General features: G+C 40.1%; 1 protein-coding gene across 1 annotated transcript in view; it reads right to left on the minus strand.

Moving 5' to 3' along the window:
• Window positions 1-7,274: 7,274 nt before the first annotated feature.
• The window catches only part of mrps5 (mitochondrial ribosomal protein S5), a 38,775-nt gene continuing 21,497 nt past the window's right edge, over window positions 7,275-24,552 (minus strand). Inside the window, exons 6-11 of the mRNA XM_088933691.1 lie at window positions 15,344-15,434; window positions 13,981-14,027; window positions 13,815-13,872; window positions 12,286-12,348; window positions 8,395-8,531; window positions 7,275-7,821 (exon numbers count right to left, since the gene is read on the minus strand). Of these exons, the coding sequence (XP_088789817.1) occupies window positions 7,597-7,821; window positions 8,395-8,531; window positions 12,286-12,348; window positions 13,815-13,872; window positions 13,981-14,027; window positions 15,344-15,434 (621 nt within the window). The 3' untranslated portion in view covers window positions 7,275-7,596. The remainder of the gene's footprint in view (window positions 7,822-8,394; window positions 8,532-12,285; window positions 12,349-13,814; window positions 13,873-13,980; window positions 14,028-15,343; window positions 15,435-24,552) is intronic.

A 24,552-nucleotide genomic window follows, 5' to 3' on the forward strand; every position in this document is an offset into this window, starting at 1 on the left:
AGGGCAAGAAAGATGTATAATGATACCCGAGGAAATAAATAGTTTGTGCTGTACAAATATTAGAGAAAGCCTTGACTAATCTAATCGTATCTAAACATCCTTAAGCCATTTCTGTTAATTCACCCTTCCAGGGAGCAAACACAACACAAAATGAGTCTAAGAAATGGTAAGACTCTCCCCAAAACATCCTCACATCCACAGTGTTCCTTCCACATCTGCCAACTCTTGCTAGTCCAAAATTAGTTGTCGGTTTTAGAATACAGGGGTCTCAGCAGCCAGTGTTTAAAACTTAACTCTGCAGTATGTAGTGGACACTTCCAGGTTGTCACAAGTGGACTGCCACCAGTAATCTGCATTTGTATCTTGTGGGTTTGAACCACCACGTTAAAGTTTTTAAAACTCATTCTTGCCAATAGGTGGCTAAACCACTCTGCCACGCTCTGTCCAGTCCCTCAACTCTCCCTATAATCACCCTAACTTCTCTACTTCCAGTCTGTCAAGTATACATATTATTTTTAAAGAAATAAAGCAATGTTCACACCCACTGCAAAAACAGCTTGAACAATCTCCAGAATCTCCACAAATATAACTGAGTTTTTCGCCATCTAATAATATATGGTGTATATTATAAGAAGAAGAAAACAATGCCCTGGTTAAAGTTAGACTGTTTTTGCTCGCTCATATTAGTGATTCCGTCTACCTCGTAGAAGGTGTTTAAAAAATAAGTAACGTATTGCAATGTTATCAAAAGATTGCACATCGAAAATTATGCAAACACAATTCTGTGTAATTTGATTCGATTACGTGTGATATAAAGGAGAAAACCTTTAATTTCCGCAAAAGATTACTGTGCACCGAAAGTTAAGCATCTTACAGAATGAAGTTAGGCTTACTCCATTCATATGCTGTAATTTGTTTATGACGAACGCAGTCAAAACGGGGAACCAGCCTTTAACCTTGCGGCAGGTGAGCATAGCAGATGAGGCGCGCCATCGTGCGTCCGCGAAGCATCATTGCATTTTGCACAAGGGATGGTGCTCACTCACGCTCTACAGGGGAACAGTTAAAATGTAAATTTATCGCACACACATTCTCATACCATTTAACTAATGTAATTGGTAATGTCATTTCCAATGTTTTTCTTTGTCAACATCATTAAGGTTTAACATTTCATCCATCCCTGTTTTACCTTATTTAACACGTACCAGAAAGCTGGTAAGATCCACATTAAGTGGACTTTCTTACCTGTTCGGGAGGGATAACTATGAACAAGCGAATTTCACTCAGCTGTTCTAAATCATAATCAAGACATTCGTTATATATAAGTATCTCAAACAGCTATTTTTCTTATTTTATTTTATTCGTGATCCGTATGGAGCATGCTCTAAATAACGCATAAAAAACCCAGAACGAAAAGAGGAGAATCATGTACTTGTCTCGCGTTTCTCCTCAAGCACGATTCGTCTACACGTGGACCAGTTTCAAAACAACAAAGAAGGAGAGAAAAATATTCTAACTGCATTTAGCCTTATGTATTAATCGTTTATACATGGACCTGTCTCCGAACAACAAAGCATGGGAAAAAAATTGTTCTCCGATTTCGTAGCAACCAAAGCGTTACCTTCTCGTTTCTCCGCGTAACGTATTGAATACACATGGGAAGAAACTGTATCCTTCCTAAAAGCATTCCCCTTTGCTATGTTTCTCCACATCCGTTGTTCCCACGAAGAATTTCTGGGATTCGAGCTAAAATCTCTAGTTTCCCCTAATCTGGTTCGTCTTCCTCTGTTCCCGCATCGTTTCCCTTGCACCTCTTATTTCTACAATCACTGACATTAAAGACTGGACTCAAGATATTCGCGGTATCCCTCGCTCAAAAAAGAGAGCTTTTTTTTCCTTTGGTATTCTAAATTCCATAACAACACGTGTGTCTTGCGGTGTTCTTGCGCCTCCCGTGATGCCTCTGTTGTTCGCCAGTTTACGGAAACGATCTTCCATTCAGTCTTGTCCACCTGGTTCCGTTTCTCTTAACATTTCTTCTTCACAGTTGGCCTGTTGTTTTTTCACACCTGCTGTTCTTCTTCGCCCCCCATGTCCAACCTGGTCCAATTGCAACGTCTTTGGCCCCTTTTCGTCCTTTACTGCTCCCGAAACCAACGTCTCGACCCCGTGTCTTGCCTACGGCTTTTAATCTCGTCCTGCTGTTATCCCTGGTGTCCAGTGTGGCCAGCTCAGTCACCAGGTGTCCTGCAGTTCTAAACACAACACAAACCAGCGATCGTTTTTCCAGCCAACTTTTTTGCTGGCTGTGGGGGCTATAATCCAGGTCACTAGCTTTAACTTTCTTATGTATTTCCTTCTGAACTGTACTCAGTCGTCACCATTGCATTTCTTTGGGCTCACAATTGGACAGAACAGTGCGTTCTCATCCATTCAGATAATCTTACCGTCATTCACATTATCTAAGCATGATGGTCTTCCAAGCTAATCATGAATTCAAATGGCTGCTACTAATCGATAATTAATTGAGGCAGCTCACGTCTCAGGCTATTTAAATAATAGCGCTGATGCTCTATTCCAATTCCTCTCTTCATTAGTGAGAAAAGGTACCATTGTGTCCTGTGTCTGGTTCGTCATTCACCTTTGCAAACTGAGCAAAAATCTAGATTCTCCCCAGAGCAATTTTTTCATTACTGTTTGTGAGCTGGCGTTGCTTCCTCAGCAGTTTATCAAGGTATTCCTCGCCCCTTAAACTGGATTGCTAGTCTTCAGAAACATACTATGTCTATATCCCGACCAATTCTGATTTTATGAAGCAAGCATTCCTACAGATTTCCAAATACGGCAGAGTCGCGAATATCCGACCTAAACGGGACCGATAGTATGTCGGATAATTGACAATGTCGGATAATGCGGAAACTGAGTAGACAAATCGTAGATTAATGGAAGCGCAGTATAAGTATGAAACCTGGTTTATTAATCTACTGTAATACTAAAACAACAGAGTACAGAACTATTGTTAATTATTATTTAAAAAATGAGTGATTGGAATCTGGGAATCACTGTGTTCTGGTAGTGCCTACACATTCCTCCTTGTCTCTGTTTCCTCACTGGTGGTTTTGGGGTCTGCTGCTTCTTTTTCGGGGGCTCTGAACCTCCTCGTCCTATGGCCAGGAAGCTGCCCCTTAACCAAGTGGGTTAAGACAGAAACCTATACTTAAAATAATCAATACAGTAATATGTAAATATAATACCATGTAGATTTCAAAAACAGTGAACTGAATATTATAATGAGACTCCTCAAAGACACGCTGAAAAGTTTTGATTTGCTACAATTTTAATCAGACACATTACATAATTTATTAGTGTCCTGCTGAGCTTTATGAAACAAGACAATCACACACTGCGTGAACTTTGTGTCTGTTGACTTATATAAGTGCTGTTGTAATTACTAACTTTCCCTCTATCATATCATTAAGTACGTTGAAATGCTGCCTGTTTTGTAACAACGCACTGATGAAATACATAAAACATAAGCTGAAAAAATTCAAGTTGTCCTAATTTGTCATTAACACACCTGAAGAAGGCTCCACAGCCGACACATTGTGTTTCCTTTCTTCTCTTCTCAGCAGGGAATAAAACTTTACTTGTTCCTTTGCAGCCTACGCCTGCTGACGCAGCTCCCTGCTTGAACTAATTTGTAATTATGTTGTGTGGTTAAACGATCGAGTGAAACACATTGTTAGATCTCAGAACCTAAGCAAGGTTGAGCCTTGTCTAGACTGGGAGAGACCTCTAAGGAACAGCAGGATCCTGCTGTTAGGGATGCTTTTACAGATTCAGCCCCTTCCATCACCTTCGGACGCTACTATCACGAAAATTGCTTTACAGCACCCGGGCCTTCTGAGTGTTCCTGTCTCTCCTTCCAGACATTCTACCACCTTATTCAAATTATTTCATTCTTGGCTGGAAACAAAAATCAATTCTTATTTATTCAGATGACCTTGCAGTTGTCCATATTGGCAATAAAGGTCATCATTAAATTTCTGATTGTCGCAGTTCGCATCCCAGGATCTCTCTGCAGCTTTGCCGATTATCTCTCCTTTCCAGTTTCAGAAGTTCATATTTATGTCCTCATTTAATTCTTGGTTGTGGTCATCCCTTGTGAATTGGTCATTCACAATTTGAAAGGGAAGCAGTGCAAACTCCAGTATCCCGGCTAAATTTCCCTCTGCAATATACGTTCTCTACAGTTCCCCTTTAATTCAACTAGTGAAGCTCACTACCTGATCGGCTGTGCAGTGGTGCTGCTGGTGCAGAATGGGCTCAGCAGGTGGGTTCCTTCTTATAAGGAAAGGACGGTGGGATCTCCTGTGATGAAAACACTATATAAATACAATTATATTGTTACCTTGAATGAGCAGTCGGATTGGTATGATGACCCCCCTTTGTTAAAAGGTAGTCCACCAATCCTCCCTTCCTTCAGAAACTAATTTTACTAAGGATCAAGACAGGATTTGAAAGTACAAGCTCAGAGCATGTACTGTCACTGGCCTTAAGGGTCCAATTATTCCAGCGTCTCGTACAGAAAGCAAGGCAGACAATTACGAATTCAGGTTTAGCCTAAAAAAGGCTCACTTCCCTGCAGCCATTTTTCAGGAAAACCCTCAAAATTTACAACCCTCTTTGAAATAAATTAAATAACAGTCTATCAATATTGGTTGTGCAGCTGAAAAGAGTGATGGATAATTTATGAAGTTAAAATGACTTAAGCCTATTATGGTCTCTTATCAGAATAACCCTCGTCCATAAAACCTTTGTTTCCGCAGGCAGACATATTTGTTACACAAAGCAAAATGAGATTAACTCGTCGCTCAGTAGAGTGCCTACATATATAAACACATATGCAAAAGTTATTGAACTGGGACTTTCTTAGAACTGATTTAGACGTTTCTTCACAAAAGCAATGAAAGCTGAGGAGAACGGCAATCTCCGTAGCCGTTGTGCTCACTGTCAGACAGGGAGCTGACTCTTAAGTTCTTGTCTATGATGGACTTGTACAGAGTAAGGTGGGGGAGTTAGAGTACCATATTGGAAGCAGTGAAACATGGCTTTCCTCTAACATTCACACAGAGAACAGAACTTCAGGGCGGAAGCAGTTTTATGCTTCTGATTCTGCAGTAAGATAAAGACATCAAAGTTTACAGAGGCAGTAGTCGCACACGTTTCAACTAAACAATTTATGTTTAAACTGCAACTACAACTCTTAACTTACACTTAAACTTACAACGAAACCTCTGGCAAATTAAAATGCCAGAGTAAGGCTCAGAAATGAACTAAATCTGAGCGGAGGCATTTCTGAGAATGATCTCTGTTGTGATTGTAGTCCTTCACTGCCTAGTTGGCTTGTCACCCTGGATCTTAAATGACACCAAGCATTTATATTCCCCAGAAAATGGTTCAGAGCTGTGGACTGTATCAACATAACCTCTAGTACAGTCAACAGCACCACCAGTCATCAGTTCCCCCAGGAGCTTACATTCCCCCGTGGCCTAGCCCATACTGGCTCTCGGCAATTTCTCTCTCCACGTGATTAATATCCTTTAACAGTACCTTAGGCAATTGCTCTAGCAGCCCTCGACCGACGCGCTTAGTTTTTGAAGCTGTGGTTTAATAGCCAGCAGCTCTGACTTCTGTCTTGCTGTGGAAGACGAGGGATCCACAGGCCTCTCTGAATCAACCGGGAGCAAATTTCCCCAACAACCCCCCTCCCTCTGCCTGACCTGTCCCTTTTCACGGTGGGTATTTGTTGAAGATTTTTACTTTGATGTGTTTTACATCACCTCGTCAACTCGGAATGTTTTCAAATTGGCTCTTGTGAAACCTAAGATAAAAGACGTCCAACATTATTGTTAATTATTGTAACATTTTTGCCACAATGAGATATACATTTTCAACATTTCACCTACAGTACTTGTTTAATCTCTTGCTGTGATCAGATCCTCCTGTGTCAAAATGACACTATCTGTGACTGGATCTTGTCAATAATTAATCTGTGTAATGGTACAGGAGTCTGATCCACAAATAACACTATTGATTCTTTGCATTTATACTAATGAAAACAGTTCACCTTTCAGTTGGTGTCTCTTGTGCATATTTATAATCCCAATGGAGAAAACCATAATCCTAAACTATTCTGTCAATAAATCCTTAAAATCTCTGTAATTCCAGGCCTTGAAGGGAAGATAATGGGAATGAAGGTAAGCAACATCTTGCTAGTTGTGTCAGAGTAAAAGAACAGGTGATGCTATTCCACACTATTCCACTGTGACCTTCATTGCCAATAAGACATGTGGCACAGGGCTGGAGAAGGACTTGATTAATCTGATATTATGTTTACAGCTCACAGATACTCAGCACAGAAGTACTCCCCAGGCAGAGTCTCAGACTCTGTCAGAAGCATTACTGACTTGACAAAGTCTCCTGTGAAAAATGGGGAATGGTCACACCAAAGAGTATACAGCCCTCCCTTTCAAGTTCTGGTATGACATAAAAGGGTCCAAACAAAACCTTCACACAATTTACAATGACGGTATGCATTTTTTTCCACCATGAGGTCTATAGGTTTTACTTACTAGCCTCATTAAATTCTCTTAAAACGTTACTATAAATAACCCTGTCCTGTGAAGAAATATTTTAACAGGATAACTTTAATAACTGAAGAAACATTTATCACTCTAAAATGAGCCCATACACTGTAAATAACAGATCTCCCCTTGCAGTATTGCAAATAAATGAGGTGTTTAGATTTTCTTCAATTAACAAAATAATGCCAGTTTGAAACCGCATGTTTTAATAGTGAGTTTTTAACAACTGAAAGTTTGGCGATTCTTCACACTAGTTGCAATGTTATAATTGCGTAGGATGTGTTACTCATTACACTTCTGTTCTTAGAACCTTTCAAAAGTATATCTTGTTCTGCTTGCACAACAGGCTGAATTCCTCCTGCATGTTGTTTGCCTTTGCAATTCTTCAAATCCCAAAAGAAAAACTACTGTGCAACAACTTTGTTTCTTTACAAGCAGCATAGTTTTCTTGGCATATATTGATGCTTTCAGCTGTGTACAACTGGAAAAAAAAACTATGCCAGAATTTTTTAATAGTCTGCAGAAAAATAAACCACAACTTCTTAATTTCACTTCAATGTTCAGCTTGGAGCCCTGAAGTACAGCACAGTACAGCACTCGTCCCATTGAATTACAACAGAAAGTTACAGGTACTTTGATTTATTCTCATATGAAACAATATAAAAAGTCATCAGTTTAGATTTATCCTATTTTAATTCAAATTCAAAACTCCAATTTCTAGTTTCACACCAGACAAACTTCCTTTTGTTTGTACACTGTCCCTTGATGGTTAGCAGCAAAACAGTGATGGCATTAAACATTAACAGCAGCTACAAGCCCGTGCTGCAGTGGGTTAAGAATTTTTCATCTCTCGGCGAGCCGAGCTGTGGACATGGTCGGTCTTAGTCCTGACTCCTAAAAGCGATGTTTCTCGGCCTGGCGCTAGCAGGGACATGCAGGCCCAGCGGCTTCACCAGATGGTCCTCTTGACGTTGGCCCATATGGAGCGCTTCATCCCCTGAACCCCCTTGACTTCGTCCCAGTCCAGCTTGGTGTCCGGGACCTCGTCCTCCGGCTCGGGCGCCTTTCTGGCCTCCCTCTGGGGCGAGGACACGACGAAGGGCAAGGGGCCGCATGCCTGCTGGAACTCCACCACATGCAGCTGCTTCTTCTCCGCCAGCTGCTGGTGGGTCTCCTGCAGGGAGCAGTTTGATTTGTTCATACCAATACATCAGTACAACAAAAGGCAAAATTAGTGTTGCCTAATTAACAAGGAACACATGGGGGAAGTATCACACAAGTATTACGGAGCGGTGGCTCTGTGGCTAAGGATCTGCGCCTGTGGCTGGAAGGTTGCTGGTTCAAATCCCGCAGCCGGCAGAGGAATCCTACTCCGTTGGGCCCCTGAACATGAATTTGAACATTATATATATATACAAAAACAAGCAATCATTTTGGACAGAGGTGTTTTTGATTCACGCAGTATTGCTAGTCTTACAATTATTCATGTTTTCATTTGTTTAATGAAACACACTGGCATTTGTTTGCATCAAGGTTCTGAGAAAGGTGAAGCCTACTGTACATACAAAAGATTCTGCAGTGAAATCTGAATTGTCTGGAAGCTCTATTTCCATGCTAAAAAGGTAATTTTATTGGGAACAGATGTGGGTTACCTGTGTGTCGATTATAAAAAAAATAAAGCTGCAGCATTCCTCTAACTCGTGTTTGGTAAAAGCATGTAATATTCATGACAAACCGAAGAAGTCACCTGTTTTGCTAATCCCTGGAATAACGCCCTGGTGATGTTCAGCAGGTTTGTGGAACCAGACACCTTGGCGTACATATCTTCAATGCCAATCAGCTTACAGATGGTAATGACTGCTCGATGGCAATGTAATCCATATCCTAGAAATATGAATTAAAACCCATTATTAATCACATAGAAAGTACACGTTTACAATTAAAGCGCAGAATTTACAGTAGTCCCTCACATACATTTGATATTTTTCTTTCAATCCTGTGTTAAAGTACTCCTCACATGAATGGTCATTTTTAGAAAGAAGATTAAATGAAAGGTAATATTTTGCTCATTTTATACAGAAGGCTGTGCTTGTCCTTGATGAAAACTGAACGAATGACCTCAACCATAATTTTAACGCCTGTTCATTGACTGAGGTATTGATGTCCCTGCCTTGCTAAGAAAACAGTTTTGTTATAATCGGTGTTGGTACAGTAGTGTTGTAGGAACATCTCCAGACTGTTAGTGTTGACGCTCAAGTCTTAAGTAACACCAGAGAAGAAAAGTATCCAGACCATGGTTCAGGAGATTAGCAACAGGAAGTGTAAAAAATATCGGATGACTCAAATCCAATTCACTGTGTTGCCCCCATGAAGAACAGCTGCCTGTCTGAAGACATTTATAAGTATAAAGAGTTAACAAATGTGCAGCACATAGGCAGAATGCTGAGAAATGGTTCATTTACAGACTTCCCAAATGCAGGCAAACTGCTTTGAGTCATGAAAGCCTTCAGTAGCAACAATGGTAACAGCAGAGTGGTGTTTCAGAATATTTTATATAACACCTTTCCTCTCAACATTCAACTACTACAGAGCACTAGTAATGAGGATTTCCATATTTATCCCATGGATTTCTAGTTTTGCTTGCTGCCAAGTACAAGAATACTAAAAAAAGGCACTGGCACTACGCAAATAATATTATCGCCAAAAATACATTGTAATTAAATTATCAACAGCATGGCCTGATCAGAAAGGACAGGAAGGTGGGCTCTGTGCAGATATTAATATTGTCAAGTGTGGATATTAAGCTTAGCATCAAATAACCGAAGAGAAGAGAAACACAAACTCAAAACAGATTTTAACCTTAGCTTATTTCTGAAGGAGGGCTTATAAGAAGCTTCCCGGGTGTTGCTCATTGTCTGCCTAAATGAACCGCCAGTGTTTATGTAAGAAAAGGATCAGCCCAGCCAAAAGAGGACATAACAGGGGGCAAGGTGTCTGCTCTGCCTATTCCATGCAATCGAATCCTGACCTCTGTCAGGGAAATTACATACTATAGATAACTATGTGTAGTTTTTTTGTTAAGTGCTAATATTGATAGGGGTAAAGACAAAAATACTGCAGTAGATTTAGATTTTTTTAGCACTGGTTCCAATGTGGGAATCAGTGCTTTTTTAGACACTTCAACAAAACATGTTTTCTTACTAATGAGCAAGAAGGCATACTAGTCATCAAGGACGTCCTCCTTTCAAGATATGGTCCTTCATGTGTTTAAACAAAAGAACATTTTTGAGTATGATATGCTTTAGTGTGCAGGCCAGCTTGAAAGGACAAGGAATTGAGGCTCTTACTGCATTAAAATATTTTTTACATCAGGCATGCTTTTAAAACTGAAATAACATTTTGTTTTTTACACCAAGGAAATTTAAAGTGGACCTTCGAGTGCAGACATGTCTGAAAGTACCCTGCCACATGAACGTCCTTTTGAGTCGATAAGAATCACAAGACTTCTGACAACTTAGTTATTTGAGAGAGGACAAATGAACTAAAAATGTCCTTATGCATGCCATTTGTTTTATGGATAGCTCTGTAAGGATTATACTGCTTGTGTTTTTATGTACAGGATGCAGTTCTCATTGCAACAACATAATTCACAAACTACAGGAGACTGAGAAATCAGCAGGAAGGGCTCCCTTCACACAATAACTGAGCAAATAAGAATCAGCGTGCTCTTGTAACACCTTCCTATTTTAAGATACAGAAGGATTTTTATTCTTTCAACAGGAGCATCTTGATGACAGCACTGTCCACTGGGGCTGAAAGATGGATGGAGCACTTTGTTCATTCATTTCAAGAATGGCTGGCATTGTTCTGCCATTAAGCGAGTGAAATACTGCTGGAAGCTGCTGGCGCTGCCTGTTTTCATCAACCTGAATGTTTTCAGCTTACAACTCAACCATGTGGACATGTTCTCTCCTTTGACAGCTGCGGGGATTTATGTGGCTGGATTGCTCAGCATTGACAAATACTGTTGCCTTTAAGGACCTTGAGCCCCAGAATGTAGCAAAAACGTACTTTTGATTTCCTGCACCCTGAGCTTTGCAAACACCTTGTTCAATTGAAACCCACCCTCCCTCTTAGTTCTTCTGAACCTTTCCCTTAATGCTGCTTAATTCCATTTCTAGTCTGTTTCCCTGCTCCTGAGATTTATCAATGTAAATACTGTTCTTGGGTCTCGATAATGGAAGCTAAATGGATCGGCTGGGGCTTTAGGACTTTTCCAGAGACACGGACTCTCACATGAACTCTTACAGGGTTGTGATGTGCTAATGAATTTGGATAGTCCTGTCTTCCAGACAAGCAGTTGCCCCTGTCGGATGCTGTCAGGCGCTCAGCTATTTTCTGACTGAATAGCAAACAGGTCCGCTGTACTGGGTATGGAAACATTTCTTTCCTTTGCACTATGAAATGGCCTTTGTGTTTCTTAAACTGAAAACTGATCATTCTTTGTGAGAAAAAGTCTGTGCTGCTAGTGTAAACGCAACGGAATAAAAACAGTTTTTTATTTACCGCGGTATACACATTTAGAATATCATGTTCATTTTTGGTCACAATGTTATGATAAAAGATACTGCTCCTCTTCAATCAATATGCAAGGACGAGCAACCAGATACATTTTGGGCCCTAACCGATGGCTGAACCTTTTCAGTCTTGACAGAGAACACTGCGATGGAATCTGATGCAATTATTCAAAATTCTCAAGAATACTGATAATGCCAACACAGCATTCTTCAGAATGCAGAGCGAATCACGAACCGGAGGACACAAGCGGAAACAAAGTAGAAATGCATTTAAAACAGAGACCAGTAGTCACCTCTTCCTCAGAAGGTTCTGGGAGTGAGGAAGAGCTACCCAGTCATGTTGCCGATACCCTACTTCCTTCAGGAAACAGCTGGGTGAGATCCTGTGATCAATTAGCTACTAACTACCAAATGCTTACACTCTCAAGCTATGAAACAATTATGTTTGAGTTACTGTACATCAAAAATGCATACCTCATTTATAAGGATGACACAGTAAATAGAAATACAAAAATAAAGGAGTGGCTGTAAATGATCTTATTTTATTTTCAAAGCAGCATAATCGTTCCAGTGAAGTACCGCTAACACCATACAATCTTAGTTGGAATAATCCAAGCTTGTACATCAACCTTGGCAACACCACTAATGTCTTATGATTTCAATATATGTACGAGAGACAGTCCTGTTAAATTACAATGATATAGTAGTGTATAGGATAGCCCCAGAGTTTTAGTTTGCTGATTAAACTTGACCTTTTCAATATCTTTTATAGGTGTGGACTTAAAAAATTGGAGTTGGTTTAAAGATGCAGTACCTGTAAAGAAAACACTTTCTGAGACCTTTAGACTGAAGCTAAATTGATTCATCAGATTTATTCATCAGAAAATCACACCACTTGAGCAGCTGAAAAGAGTGTTGTGACACGACAGTGAAGCACAAGCTGGCCATGAGTTGACACACAGGCTCACAGGCCCTTCGCCGACAGCAAGCAATGTCCATTCAGCACTATGGCAAAAGAAACAGGAGAGAGGCATGTAGTGCCCTGGCAGTACCAGACTTACCTCTGCTTTGTTTCTTCATCCGGAGGGTGGTTCTCTTGAAGGTGGAAGTAATGTCATGATAGACTGTCAAAGAGAGAGGAAAAATCACACTGTGGTCTACATCTGTTCTGCAACCAACATCCCCTTCCCTGCCACATTGCGTTTACATCATGTTTACAACTATCTGAACTGTGTTTGAGAGCTTTCGTTATCAGAGACTGCTAACAAATGTGAAAAGGGGAAAAAAAACTGTTCAAAAAGGAATAACTGGCTTTATTTCACTCCAAGGGCTGAACAGAGCATTTGACAAAGCAGTGGGGCACCAAGACAGTAAATCCACACATTCTGATCATTAGAAGTGCTTAATGTATAATTTAAGCAAGGAAGAAATGGCTCTAAAGGGACTACTGGTATTCTCGAAACACGAATTAACTTTGAAAATAACCCTTTGAGAAAACAGAATTATTGAGCTGACTGCAGAACTACTCAGGCTTAGGAGTCACTTAAACAGAAAACAAATAGCAGCAGCTTTGTAGGGCTTGCCAGGTAAGTGAAAACTACACATAAATCAAGCTGAGTTTCTACTTATTTTTTGTACTAGCAAAACCTCTAGTTATAGTTTTCAGAAAAAAAATGTTTTATTCCTCACATTGTATAACGTGTGTGACCCTGAGGAGAGGAGCTAAAGGAATCAATACTCATTATCTCAAACAAGAACTGAGGAAGAACTGCTTCAATCTCAGTTTACATGACCTAGGACTGCACCAAGAGATAGTTTCAGAGGCTGTATTTAGTAGTAATCCTGACTGGGATCTCCTTACACTTTTTCCAGGAAAAAAAAGCCATAGTTAGTGTCAATCAAAGTGTGGAAATTCTTTTTTTAAACTTAAATTTACAATGTTAATCCTACCAGGTTTTTCCGGTTACAGAAATGTTAATGCAGAAACATCAAGTGGTTGAATGTATCATCTTTCTCTCGTGTACATTTGATATAGGAAGACAGCTAATAAGTGGGTGTTCTAGAAAAACAACAAAAATAGAGGCATTTGGAAAAAAAAAAATGCCCTGTGCTGAATGTGAAGGAAGGAGGCAGGGAGCTATATCACTGCTGCACAGGCCCGGCTGCCCCGAGGGAGTAGTTCAGGGAGGTTCACAATATAAATGTGATTCTCGAAAAGAGTAGGGGTGTAACCCCGGCGTCCTGGCCAAATTTCCCATTGGCCCTTACCAATCACGGCCTCCTAATAATCCCCGTCTATGAATTGGCTACATTACTTTGCTCTCCTCCCCACTGAGAGCTGGTGTGTGGGGAGTGTTCTGGCGCACTATGGCTGCCGTCGCATCATCCAGGTGGGGCTGCACACTGGTGGTGGTGGAGGGGAGTCCCCATTACCTGTAAAGCGCTTTGAGTGGAGTGTCCAGAAAAGCGCTATATAAGTGTAAGCAATTATTATTATTATTATTAGATTACAGTCAACCTTTGACATGACATGAAAAGTGAAAGATGTCAACAAGACTACAGTCTTGTGCTCTTAATTAGTTTCACTCACTTGTGTGGTTCTTGTATCGCTCTATGTAGTACAAATAATGGACAGCTCTGTTCTTCGCCTAAGAATGGGAGATAAAAGGGGTAAAGCATTTATACGTGAAATAAATTCCTCAGATGACAATCATTATCAAACCTCCAAATTCACTTGATAATTCACCGATATTTACTTTTCGAAGTGCAGTTGTTCGGTCGGCTGCCTTCCCCAAAGCAAAACCTACAAGAAAAAAAAAAACATTTTCTAGAACATTCTTTTTAAACGTTTTACTTTTGTTAGGTGAGAGAACAATGTTCTTTGTGTTTAATGTATATAGTTTCTTTTAACTACTGATAGTGTTTCATAGAATTCTCCAAACAGCCTGAAGTGATATAAAAATAAAAGTTTTACCCCTCAAAAATAAATTGTTCAAATAAAAATACTGTTATTTCCAAATCTGTATGAGCAGATTTGACATGAAATATTTCAAATGAAAAATACTTTGCTCCATTAGTTTTATGCGTTTTTTATTGCAAGGAACTCCAGGCGGAATGTCATTTTCAAACTCTGGTAAAAAAGTGATCTTCATCACCAACCATTTCTTCCACAAATAAAAGTCATTCATTACCAGGTTCTTGTCTTTTAAGTCATTTACTTTTATTAACTTTTTATTTTTCTTTACTTTAATTTCTTCTGAGAATACAAACCTGAAACCTGACGAAGTTAATCACAGGAAACTGGAGTTTCTAAGCACGTTGGGCTGTGCAAATCTGGGACAAGCTACCCAGCCATGTTATTGAAGCCGATACCCTTATGTTTTTTAAGAGATGTTTTTCCCCACTGCAAAGCTATTTTTATATTTTGGGGTTAGAAAGAATCGGCATCCATGAGTGCATTTCAAACCACAATGAAGGTAAAATGTACAGCCACGTGTAAAAAAGAATAGTCTTTTAATGCAACAGAAACATTGCTCTTGACTTCAACATGATGTTGCTGACAAATACTACTGACTTGTTTACTCTGCATGCAGATCACCTTAGAACATTTCTGTGGTGAAATGTCTGCTGGATAACCTGTACCCTCACACATAGCACTACATTTGTCTTTACTGTGACTAGTGAGTCACTTCGTTTTAGTGTTTAACTCTAAATTTGTCAAATTTTGTGATACTGTCAATGAATTGATTTTGTTAATGAGATTTAATACCTAGTCTGAGAAACTGGGACTGCAGTTCTCCTTTATGAGCTACTAACTACCAAAGGACCATGGCCTACCAATGACCTCCTCCTGTTTTCAACCTTTCCTCTATCGGTGCAGACGTCTGTATGAAACAACAGTTGCCCATGTGAGTCTGACAAAACGTTATATTTCTGGAAGACGTTCACGAAAGTAGATGAAAGTAACTGACACGGCACTATGAACCCACGTCAACGTGTCAATCAACGCTAGCTGCATGTTCAGCAGGGCAAGGTCACGCCTGCTCTTTCCGTGTGTTTGGGTCTGATCTGACCGCTCTGTCGGATCCCTGTACCTTCAGCTACTGGTCCGTAACTCACCTGCTGCCCCATTCCCATTTCCGACAGCGACCAGAGCGCTGACCGATCTCTTCCTTCCCTCCTTCGCTGTCATGTTGAAAACGCTTTTCACCTGCAAAACATCAAAAGCAGGAGTTCGCTTTTCGGTGTACATACTACCAAAGAAAAAAAGGAGGGAAAGTCCACATTCAAACAAACCAACATTCAGCCATGGCTGTGACACAAACAGCATCTTCTACAGCCTGCAGCTTCTGATTTGTGAATGAACCCGAAAGAAGGGCAATGAGCACATTTATTTTTGCAAAGTGCATTTTTGAAGTTTCTACAGCTGCAAAATATGTGGCAGGAGGTCTGAAAAAAGTTAAGACTATCCAAAAAAAATCCAAAATGAAACTTGTATCAAATATTCATTCAAGCTTCTCGCTCTAATCCCCAGGAAGGTAATGCTGCATTTTCATAGCTAGTCCACACTGACATGCATCGGTTTCCCCCACCTGCGGAGCTCAGTTCTGAACTATTGCTTAGTAAAACAGGTGAAAAATTCGGTGCATCTGTGGAGTGGGAGCCGAGAGGTGGCATTTCCTATTTTCATCCTCAGAACACACTGCACTGTCTGTTGTGCTACCTCATGGGTCTGATGTGGAATCAATGTCAGTCTACAGAGTCATGCAAATTCTAATCAATGGAAAGAAACGGGACCTACAGTACCAAGAAGCTCAAATAGTAAAATGTAAAGGTAAAGGTGGTAATGTTTGAGCCACACACGCCCAGATATTTGAAGTCTGGGTCTGGGTCTGGGCTGCATCCCTATCAGGTTGTGACCAGTGTACTGCCAATGACATGCCATCATTGAGGTTAGGGAGTTTGATTCAAGTTGCATGCTGGGCTCCTGTGAGCCTGCAGGGATATCAGTGCTATACAGCCACACTCCTCCTCTCTGCTGCTCACTCTGCTGCAGATGCTGTAGCAGGGAGCCGCATCAACACGTGTAGGCTGCCAAGGAACATGTAAAGGTTCATTCCATACTGAAAGGTAAAGAAACACAATGTTTTGGCTATGGTGCCTTCATCAGGTGTGTGACAGTTATGTTAAGCTGTGTAACACAAAGGCTGAGTTATGGTCCTCGTCCCATCCTGCACCAGTATGAGAACTGTAGTAGGAAAAAAAGAACGATTAATAACTAAGACTGCCAGTTTGGAAGGGGGTGTAAAACGGAAATTAATCAGAAATTCCAGACTTGGTGGGAAATGAAATCTTACTTGGAAAAGACAGCAAACATAGCACATGAGCAGGACAAAAAATAAAAACCATACAGAGAAGCAGGCCTTAATGTGGGACATTAAATGTGTGTCAATGAAAAAGTGACAGAAACTTTTGGAAATCTGTTAGAACCTGGAGATTTTCACATTTCATGTCTGGTTAAAAGCTTTTTTCCAAATTTTTATCTATTTTAAATACAAAATCCTAATCCATTAATTTTTCTAACCTCCTTATCAAATACAGGATTGCAGGGGAGCCAGCGTGTCTGAGCCTATCCTGATAAGCTATGGGTGACAATCCCCTACGATTCAAATCAAAATGCATTTTATTCCAAAAATGCATTCAGCTGTTATACACCCTTGTACCAGCAGGTGGCGGCCATGACCCGTTACTGTGCTGAACTAAATGGATTTTCGAATTTAGGGGCCATTATCAGATGGTACTGGAGGAAAACGGGTTCAGTCAACTATCAAATTTAATACCTATCACATCTACCTTTGAAGCACATCTCTTTCAAACCTAATAAGAAAAGTAAACTGTAATGGCTTATCAAAACAATTTCTATGCAACCTGCTTGCCTACAGCCACTGCCTCCGCATAAGGTGAAACAGAAATATAAGTATCCTGTTTGAAAGGAATGGAATTTATTCCAGATAAGTTTATTAATTCTATTAAATACAAAGTTTGATTTCTATCTTACAGAGGTAATGACCATTTTATTATTCCCATAACAAAACACTATGCAGTGGTTTTAGCTGATCTTTCACTGCTGAAGGGCAGCTTGTCATGCACTTACAGATTGCAGCCTTTTGATTTACTGTGCATGCAAATAGGATAAGTAACACTGAATATCCGAAGTACTGCAGAATCCTAAAAAACTACACGTCCTCTGACACTGTCATCTGCCTCCTTTGGTGCAGATCACAAACGTCAGTACTGTGTGAGAAAGTGGTATCTCTTTTGTCTACAAGCAAGCAAGGTTAAGCATTTTAGGGCATATGGATGGACCCTTTGTTATTAGAAGACGTCAAACCATATACTAAAGCTGGCAAAACGAAGTTGTATGTTGACTACGGTGTGTTGCTGATCTGTACACCAGGGTGCAAGCAATGCCCTAGCCAATAGGGCCTCAAGACCCCTGCTGACCATCCGGCCCTCACTGCCAACATCAAATTAACTAAGAAATTCTACTGAAGGACCACGAAGCTTTGAAATATCTCTCCAGTTCACTGTGTGAGTTTGATGTGTTCAATAGGGATGCAGAAGGGTGCACAGCAGTGAGCGTGGAAAAATCAGAAATGGCACGAAGATTAAATTCAGCAAGCGTCTGCAGCAATTCTTTGACTGCTGCTCAATTCTGCTCAATAAGAGCAACAGAACCGAGAGGAGTCTGGGCCTGGAACAGCTTCTCAATGCATCTCAGATTATTATGGTCCCTGGAATGGAGATGAAACCTCTTAAGTGCTGTGAGAGCTAGAAACAAACTGATTTTGAACCAGTACATGCAACAGTTATCCAAAGCCATCTGCTCAGATTGTTTGGTAGAGCAGTTTGAAATCATAATTTCAAAGTGATCAAAACAGACTGTGCTTGCAGTTTAAGTATGTGTCAGACCAATCGATTGAGAACAATTCTTAAAACCTGAAACACATACTGATATTTTCAATATAAATGGAATATGCTATGGTGCAGTACTGTGAAGGAAATGAACAGCTGTGCTTGGTACAAGTCAGTAACTATATACGGATTCCTTAGATAGGTTCACTGCACCAGTAATTTTCATTCCCTATTGACAGTCATCATTTTTTTGTAGTATGTATTGTCATCTCCTTGAAATGATTGCAGTTCACAAAATTCCAGATGCCAAGAGTTCTGTTTGGTATCATCTGCTGAAATTGCAAGTGAAGACACTAATATACTGTACACAATGACAGAGTCTTGTTTTTTCTAGTCACCAGGCAGTAGGTGTTAAGTGGATGTCACTGCAATAACTGTATCAGTCTTGATTCAACACTAATAAAACCATCCACCCAATGTGTGATTAAGCAGCATTATAGAGTTCTCTGTGACCTTGTTACTGCTCTTGTCTCTCCAGTTCAAGAGCTTGATATCCAATCACTGTCCGGGTCGCAGATGTGTCTTACAAGAATATTGCAATGATGCCGTCTTTAAATCTTGATGTTAAAATGCTCCACCCCACACGTCTGCTGCTACCTGCTCCCTTCATTAGTTAACCCGTAGCCCAGCTGACAGTGCGCATGCTGCAGATCATCAAACTAAGGTTGCTGCTGGAAGTGGTGTTAGTGGGGCCAGCAGGGGGTGCTCACCCTGCAGTCCATGTGGGTCCTAAGGCCCCAGGACAGTGACGGGGACACTAGACTATAAAAAGGCGCCGTCCTTCGGATGAGACGTAAAACCGAGGTCCTGACTCTCTGTGGTCATTAGGGAATAACCCCGCCATCCTGGCCAAATTTCCCATTGGCCTTTACCAATCACGGCCTCCTAATAACCCCCATCTATGAATTGGCTTCACCACTCTGTTCTCCTCTCCACTGAGAGATGATGTGTGGTGAGCATACAGATGCACTATGGCTGCCATCGCATCATCCAGGTGGGGCTGCACACTGGTGGTGGTGGAGGGGAGTCCCCATTACCTATAAAGCACTTTGAGTGGAGTGTCCAGAAAAGCACTATAGAAGTGTAAGGAATTATAGTGTGAGCTGTGAAAAACAAAAGGGAAAGAACAAATCCCACGGCTGGCAGAGGAATCCTACTCCGTTGGACCCCTCAGCAAGGCCCTTAACCCCAACTGCTCCAGGGGTGCCCTATAAATGGCTGACCCTGCGCTCTGACCCCAAGCTTCTCTCTCCGTCTGTGTGTCTGTGTGTCTCATGGAGAGCAAGCTGGGGTATGCGAAAAGACAAATTCCTAATGCAAGAAATTGTAGATGGCTAATAAAGTGACCTTATCTTATCTAGGTACAGGTAATAAACAGGTCATCAGCACCCACGTTTCTCTTACATCAGAACCAAGCTGTGACAGTTCATCAATAACAGTCAATTGACATAAAGAGAGGCTTTCTAGGGCTTTCAACCAGCACTTGACTAATAAATGCACTGGCTCGGAGTCCAGTCTGAACTTTACAGTCCAGACACTGCTAGGCTAGACTGTGGGCTATGTTATCATGTGAAGAAAATAAGAAGTTAGGCCTGTATTAAAGATGGGCTAAGTTGTTTATTGTTTTGAAGGAGACAATTTTATTGCCAGTGCATATCTATGATCAAGGAAAGCATTCAACTTCTTTCTTTTGGCTATCACCATATCACCACTTCCTCTTTCCAGTCAACACGTGGGTGTTAATCTTACTGCACACAATACACAACCATATACCTGCGGCGGAGTGGAAGGGCCTGAATCTGTCCAGCGTACAAGTAACCCCTAAAGATAAAGAATTATCCTCAGGATCATAAACATTACTGGATATCATCATAAAAAGACTACACATGCATATGTAAAGATGTGAACTCATGGTGTTTACTTCAAAAAGCCTCTGTAACCTTCCGCTGTATGATTAGATGTGCATATACTGGATTTAGACATGTCTCAGTTTCTGCTGTTGGCAAATCCAGCCTCAGCTCTTCTTTTGTAAAAAAAAAGGACAAGACTAAAGCGTTGCTTCTATTATTCATTGTTCTATTTGTGCATATAATCAGAGAAATGAGCACTTAGACGTGGCAATATTTTCCAATACAATCTCAGTCCTCTTCTGCTTAGATAAGCCAGCCCTTAATCAAAGAGATAGTCGTAAATGGTAATTGCAGTGTACTGTAGCTTGTGCTCTGTAAGCAGTTTTGACTGGTAGTTTACAGCATGCTGACCTTGAGCGTGCCAGGGTCTGGCCTTCCAAACACCTTTGTCTCCTCAGCCCATTAACTCTGATGATTTGGGAAATGACTTCACACAACACATCATCTGAAAATCGGAGGCGGTCTTGCTGAATAACTTGTGAATTATAGGATTGGGGAAACTCATTTTTTTCTAGTCATTGTTTAGTATGGTTTACTCCTATAGAATAAGAGGTTCTCTTACAGGAGGACAGAGGAAATTTGCAGATTACAGAGGAAAGTTGCAGATCCCTGCCTAAGGTATTATTAAAGTTTTAAACCTTTCAGTTCTCAGATGAATCCATTAGCAGGAATTTCCATATGAAAAATAACAATTCAAAATTCGCTCAATTCAAAACATGAATAATAAATTCTCTTTTTGGTATTTCTAGCCAAGAATGTTACATACTGGATATTATTTTATAACTAACACATTTGCCACATCTGTGTAAAAGCCCTTGTTTCAATATACTTGGTGTCCCTCATTTACCTGGATGTTTCCATTTTTGTCCATTATATGTCTGTCTTAATTGTATTTCATTATTCCAATCCGTCCATTCAATTAAATTCTATATGAATACCAAAAATATCCCAACTATTGTCCCCTCAATATGAAAAAGGGTATGTCACAATTGTGAACAAAAAGTAAGTTCTATATTTCAATTTAGGTTATTTTACTAGTAAAAATAATGATTTAACACTTCTTGTATTTCTTATGACTTAACAGCTTCATGAGGTTCTGATTGTATTTACTGTACTTTAAGACTCAGAGCTTTTAAAACAATGGAATCAGAAGGGAAAATCAAAGTTTTATTACCTGATCTTCTGGTATTCTTTTCCTCTGCTAAAAAGCTTTATAGCCCAACTTTAGGTTTGATCTATTTTTGTTTCTCATCTTTTGGTGACCTATATACACATTTATACCAGTATCTGCTGAGAGATAAATGTACCTATAAAATTACAGAGTTTTCTGTTACCCAGCTATAAAACACTGATCCCATTATTCTGCAACTGCAGGACACAAAAAGTGGAAAATGTATTTGATTTATATCAAGGATACAAATGCAGATAATTCTACTAGAAGAAAATCCTCTTCTCCATTATCCAGGTATGTCATAAAGTGGTCTGTGCTTCTGGAGCCTCTAATTTAATGTTTTTTCTATTTGATAGTTTATTTTAAGGCTGCTTGCCCGTTTTAATTTCTAATCAACCTGTTTCCATAAGCAATACTTATTAGCTGCAGTACTTACTGTATAAGACACCCCTGTCCTTATTTTATCATAAAGGTGGCTTCTTCAGGCACTTACTGATCCCAGAGTACTTAAGTATTCCATTATCACTGACAATGGAAATGTCATTAATTCAAATATGAACAATTGGCTGTCATGTACCTTAAAGATATTATACTTTCCAGTTTTAGGAGGCCATAATAGACTCCAGTAAAGACTAAACCTTATATAACTTATCTTTATGAAAAGAGATGTAATCAATTTCAATTTACTAGAAACTTAATTACATACCATCATGGTATGCGTACCACAAGTGGTACGCGGAGCGCCGCCAGCTGGTACGCCATATGACCCTGGAACATTGTTGTGTGCACTGAAAAATCGGAACGGGTTTTCATATTTTCTATTTTAATACATGTCGAATACGCAGCCTACGTACTATGATACAGCGCGCTAATACTTGAGTGGACACAAGAGCTACAATGTAATTCGATACCATTGTATAAGAATGCGTGCTACGAATGCAAGTGACCAATTGTATTTAAAAAAGTTATCTCCAGCAAATAGGGAGGTAGGAGAGTGTGCGTGACTTTGGAACAATGCCAATGTCGTAAGCACAGGAATGCATAGAAATGTGTGCTACAAACACTGGCAATCTTGTGAGCACAGGAAAGTGTGATCGATAACAGAAAAATATTTAGGAACTGTTTTAGGTTAATTTGCGGAAAATACACAGAACGTCTCTGTGTTTTACTCCCATGCGCATGAAATAAAAACTTCTTTGAACTTCTGAGACAGACTACTGAAACTGAAACGGGGAATAATAACAAGCTTGCGGATTGCTAAAGCAGGTAAGCCCCACACTATTTTTGAAGAACCTTATTTACCGTTGGCAAAAGAGCTGACACGTGTTATGTGTGGAGAAAAAGCTGCTAAACAGCTCGACCTGCTGCCCCCTCCGAAAGACAGTCACTCATGAATTATTGATATGGCGGATGATATCAAAAGTACGCTGGTAGAGCGCGTTAAGATGAGCAGATGCTTTTCACTGCAATTAGATGAGTCTGTAGTCGATTTGGCCAATTTACTTGTTTACGTTAGATACAAGTTTGAGGGTACGTCCCATGAGGACTTTCTGTTCTGTAAACCACTACCAACAGGAACTACAGGACAGCACATATTTCAGCTTCTGAATGAATGAAAAGAGAATGGCATCGATAAAATGGATAAATGCGTCGGAGTTTGTACAGACGGTGCTAGAGCGATGACAAGCCGACACAGCGGTGTAGTTGCACGAATTAGAGAGGTTGCTCCAGAAATGAATGGACGCATTGCGACATCCACCGCGAGACCTTTGCCCTCAAGAAAATGCCTGACAATTAAAAATCTGTTAGGCTCTGTTGTGAATTGCATCAAGGCTCGAAAAATGAATTCACATCTGCTTTGCTCGACTAAACAGACTCATCCCTCTCACTGAAATTGTGCTTTTTAATTGTTTATTTTTAATTGTTGTTGTTCCTGTTTTTTTTTCTGTAAAGCGCTTTGAGAAGCCACCTGTAAAGGCTCTATATCAAATAAAGTTTATTATAATATTTATTATATGTGTGTGTGTGAGTGTGTGTCTGCGCACGCGCTAATGTTGGCCATTTCTGGGGTTCCTAAGAGATGACTTGTAGGTGGTACTTGGATGCTTTGGTTTGATCAGGGGTGGTACTTGGTCCAAAAAGACTGAGAACCACTGATTTAACCATTTCCTCCTGTAAGAACATAACTAAGAAAACCCTAGTCCAACCCATTCCAGCCGCACTGATCCATATAGCCTGGGTTTCAGATATACTGGGCTCACCTAGCACAAAGAGACAGACATTTTTACCACTATATGTCTTTCACCAGTCTGGGGATGGAATCTAATCTTCACTTCTTCCACTGCCCAGGTACCTGCCCAGATCTCAGATTTCAATTACATGCCAGAGGCTCAGGCCCAACTTGTTCAAAGAGGGGTAGACATTCCAGTAACCCCCCCTCTCCTGATCAGTTTGAGGCTTGGAGACTAGTTTAGGCCTTCTTTATTTGAAAAAAAAAAGCCAATGGATTTGTATAGAGAAAGAAGAAAAAAAGTACAAAACAAATTATCTGCTCTAAAGCAGCAGTACCATCAGTGACAGTCTGAAAGGCAGTCGTATTTCGAGGTCAGAGAATGTCAACCACTCTGAATTGAGCATTCAAAATGAAGCATTTACAATTGTGGGCAATAACAAAAGTACTACAGCTGATCGAAATTACTGCTTTTGTTACTAACTGAGCTGAAAATTTGCCTTTCTCCATCTGCATATACTGTACATGAGTACTGTTATTCGTTGAAAACCCCGTGAGTACACAGTGACAGTTTGCAAAGCTTTTTTTTAATTCAACATGTCACAATCATCATTTTTCATTGAATGGAAGAAAGAAATAAAATACATAAGAACAAAACATTCCTTTTTTATATCCTCTTGAAAGGTAAGGGGAAACAGGGAAGTAACAATCACTGGCCGTGTTGTTCACATAGCTTGTATTTCTTTGTTTCAATGCCGAATTAAAGCACAAATAGGATGCCATTTACAATCCATGATTAATAACAAACTGGTATTGCAAACTGTGACATCTAACAAGACTATTCTGCAACATTTACTAAGGGAGCATCTGAATAAAGGATCTCAGATCATTAAAACAGTTAACAGCACGTCAAAATTATAAAATGTGCTTACATTATAGACTTGAAGAACAGTGACGTAACATACATGTTTCTCCTAGAATGCACCACACAGGGGAGAACCTACCATGCATACAGCAACAGTTTCAGTTTAAGTCAAATTCA

The sequence above is a fragment of the Atractosteus spatula genome, chromosome 15 (genome assembly GCF_055471065.1).
Source record: "Atractosteus spatula isolate fAtrSpa1 chromosome 15, fAtrSpa1.hap1, whole genome shotgun sequence".
Lineage (NCBI taxonomy): Eukaryota > Metazoa > Chordata > Actinopteri > Semionotiformes > Lepisosteidae > Atractosteus > Atractosteus spatula.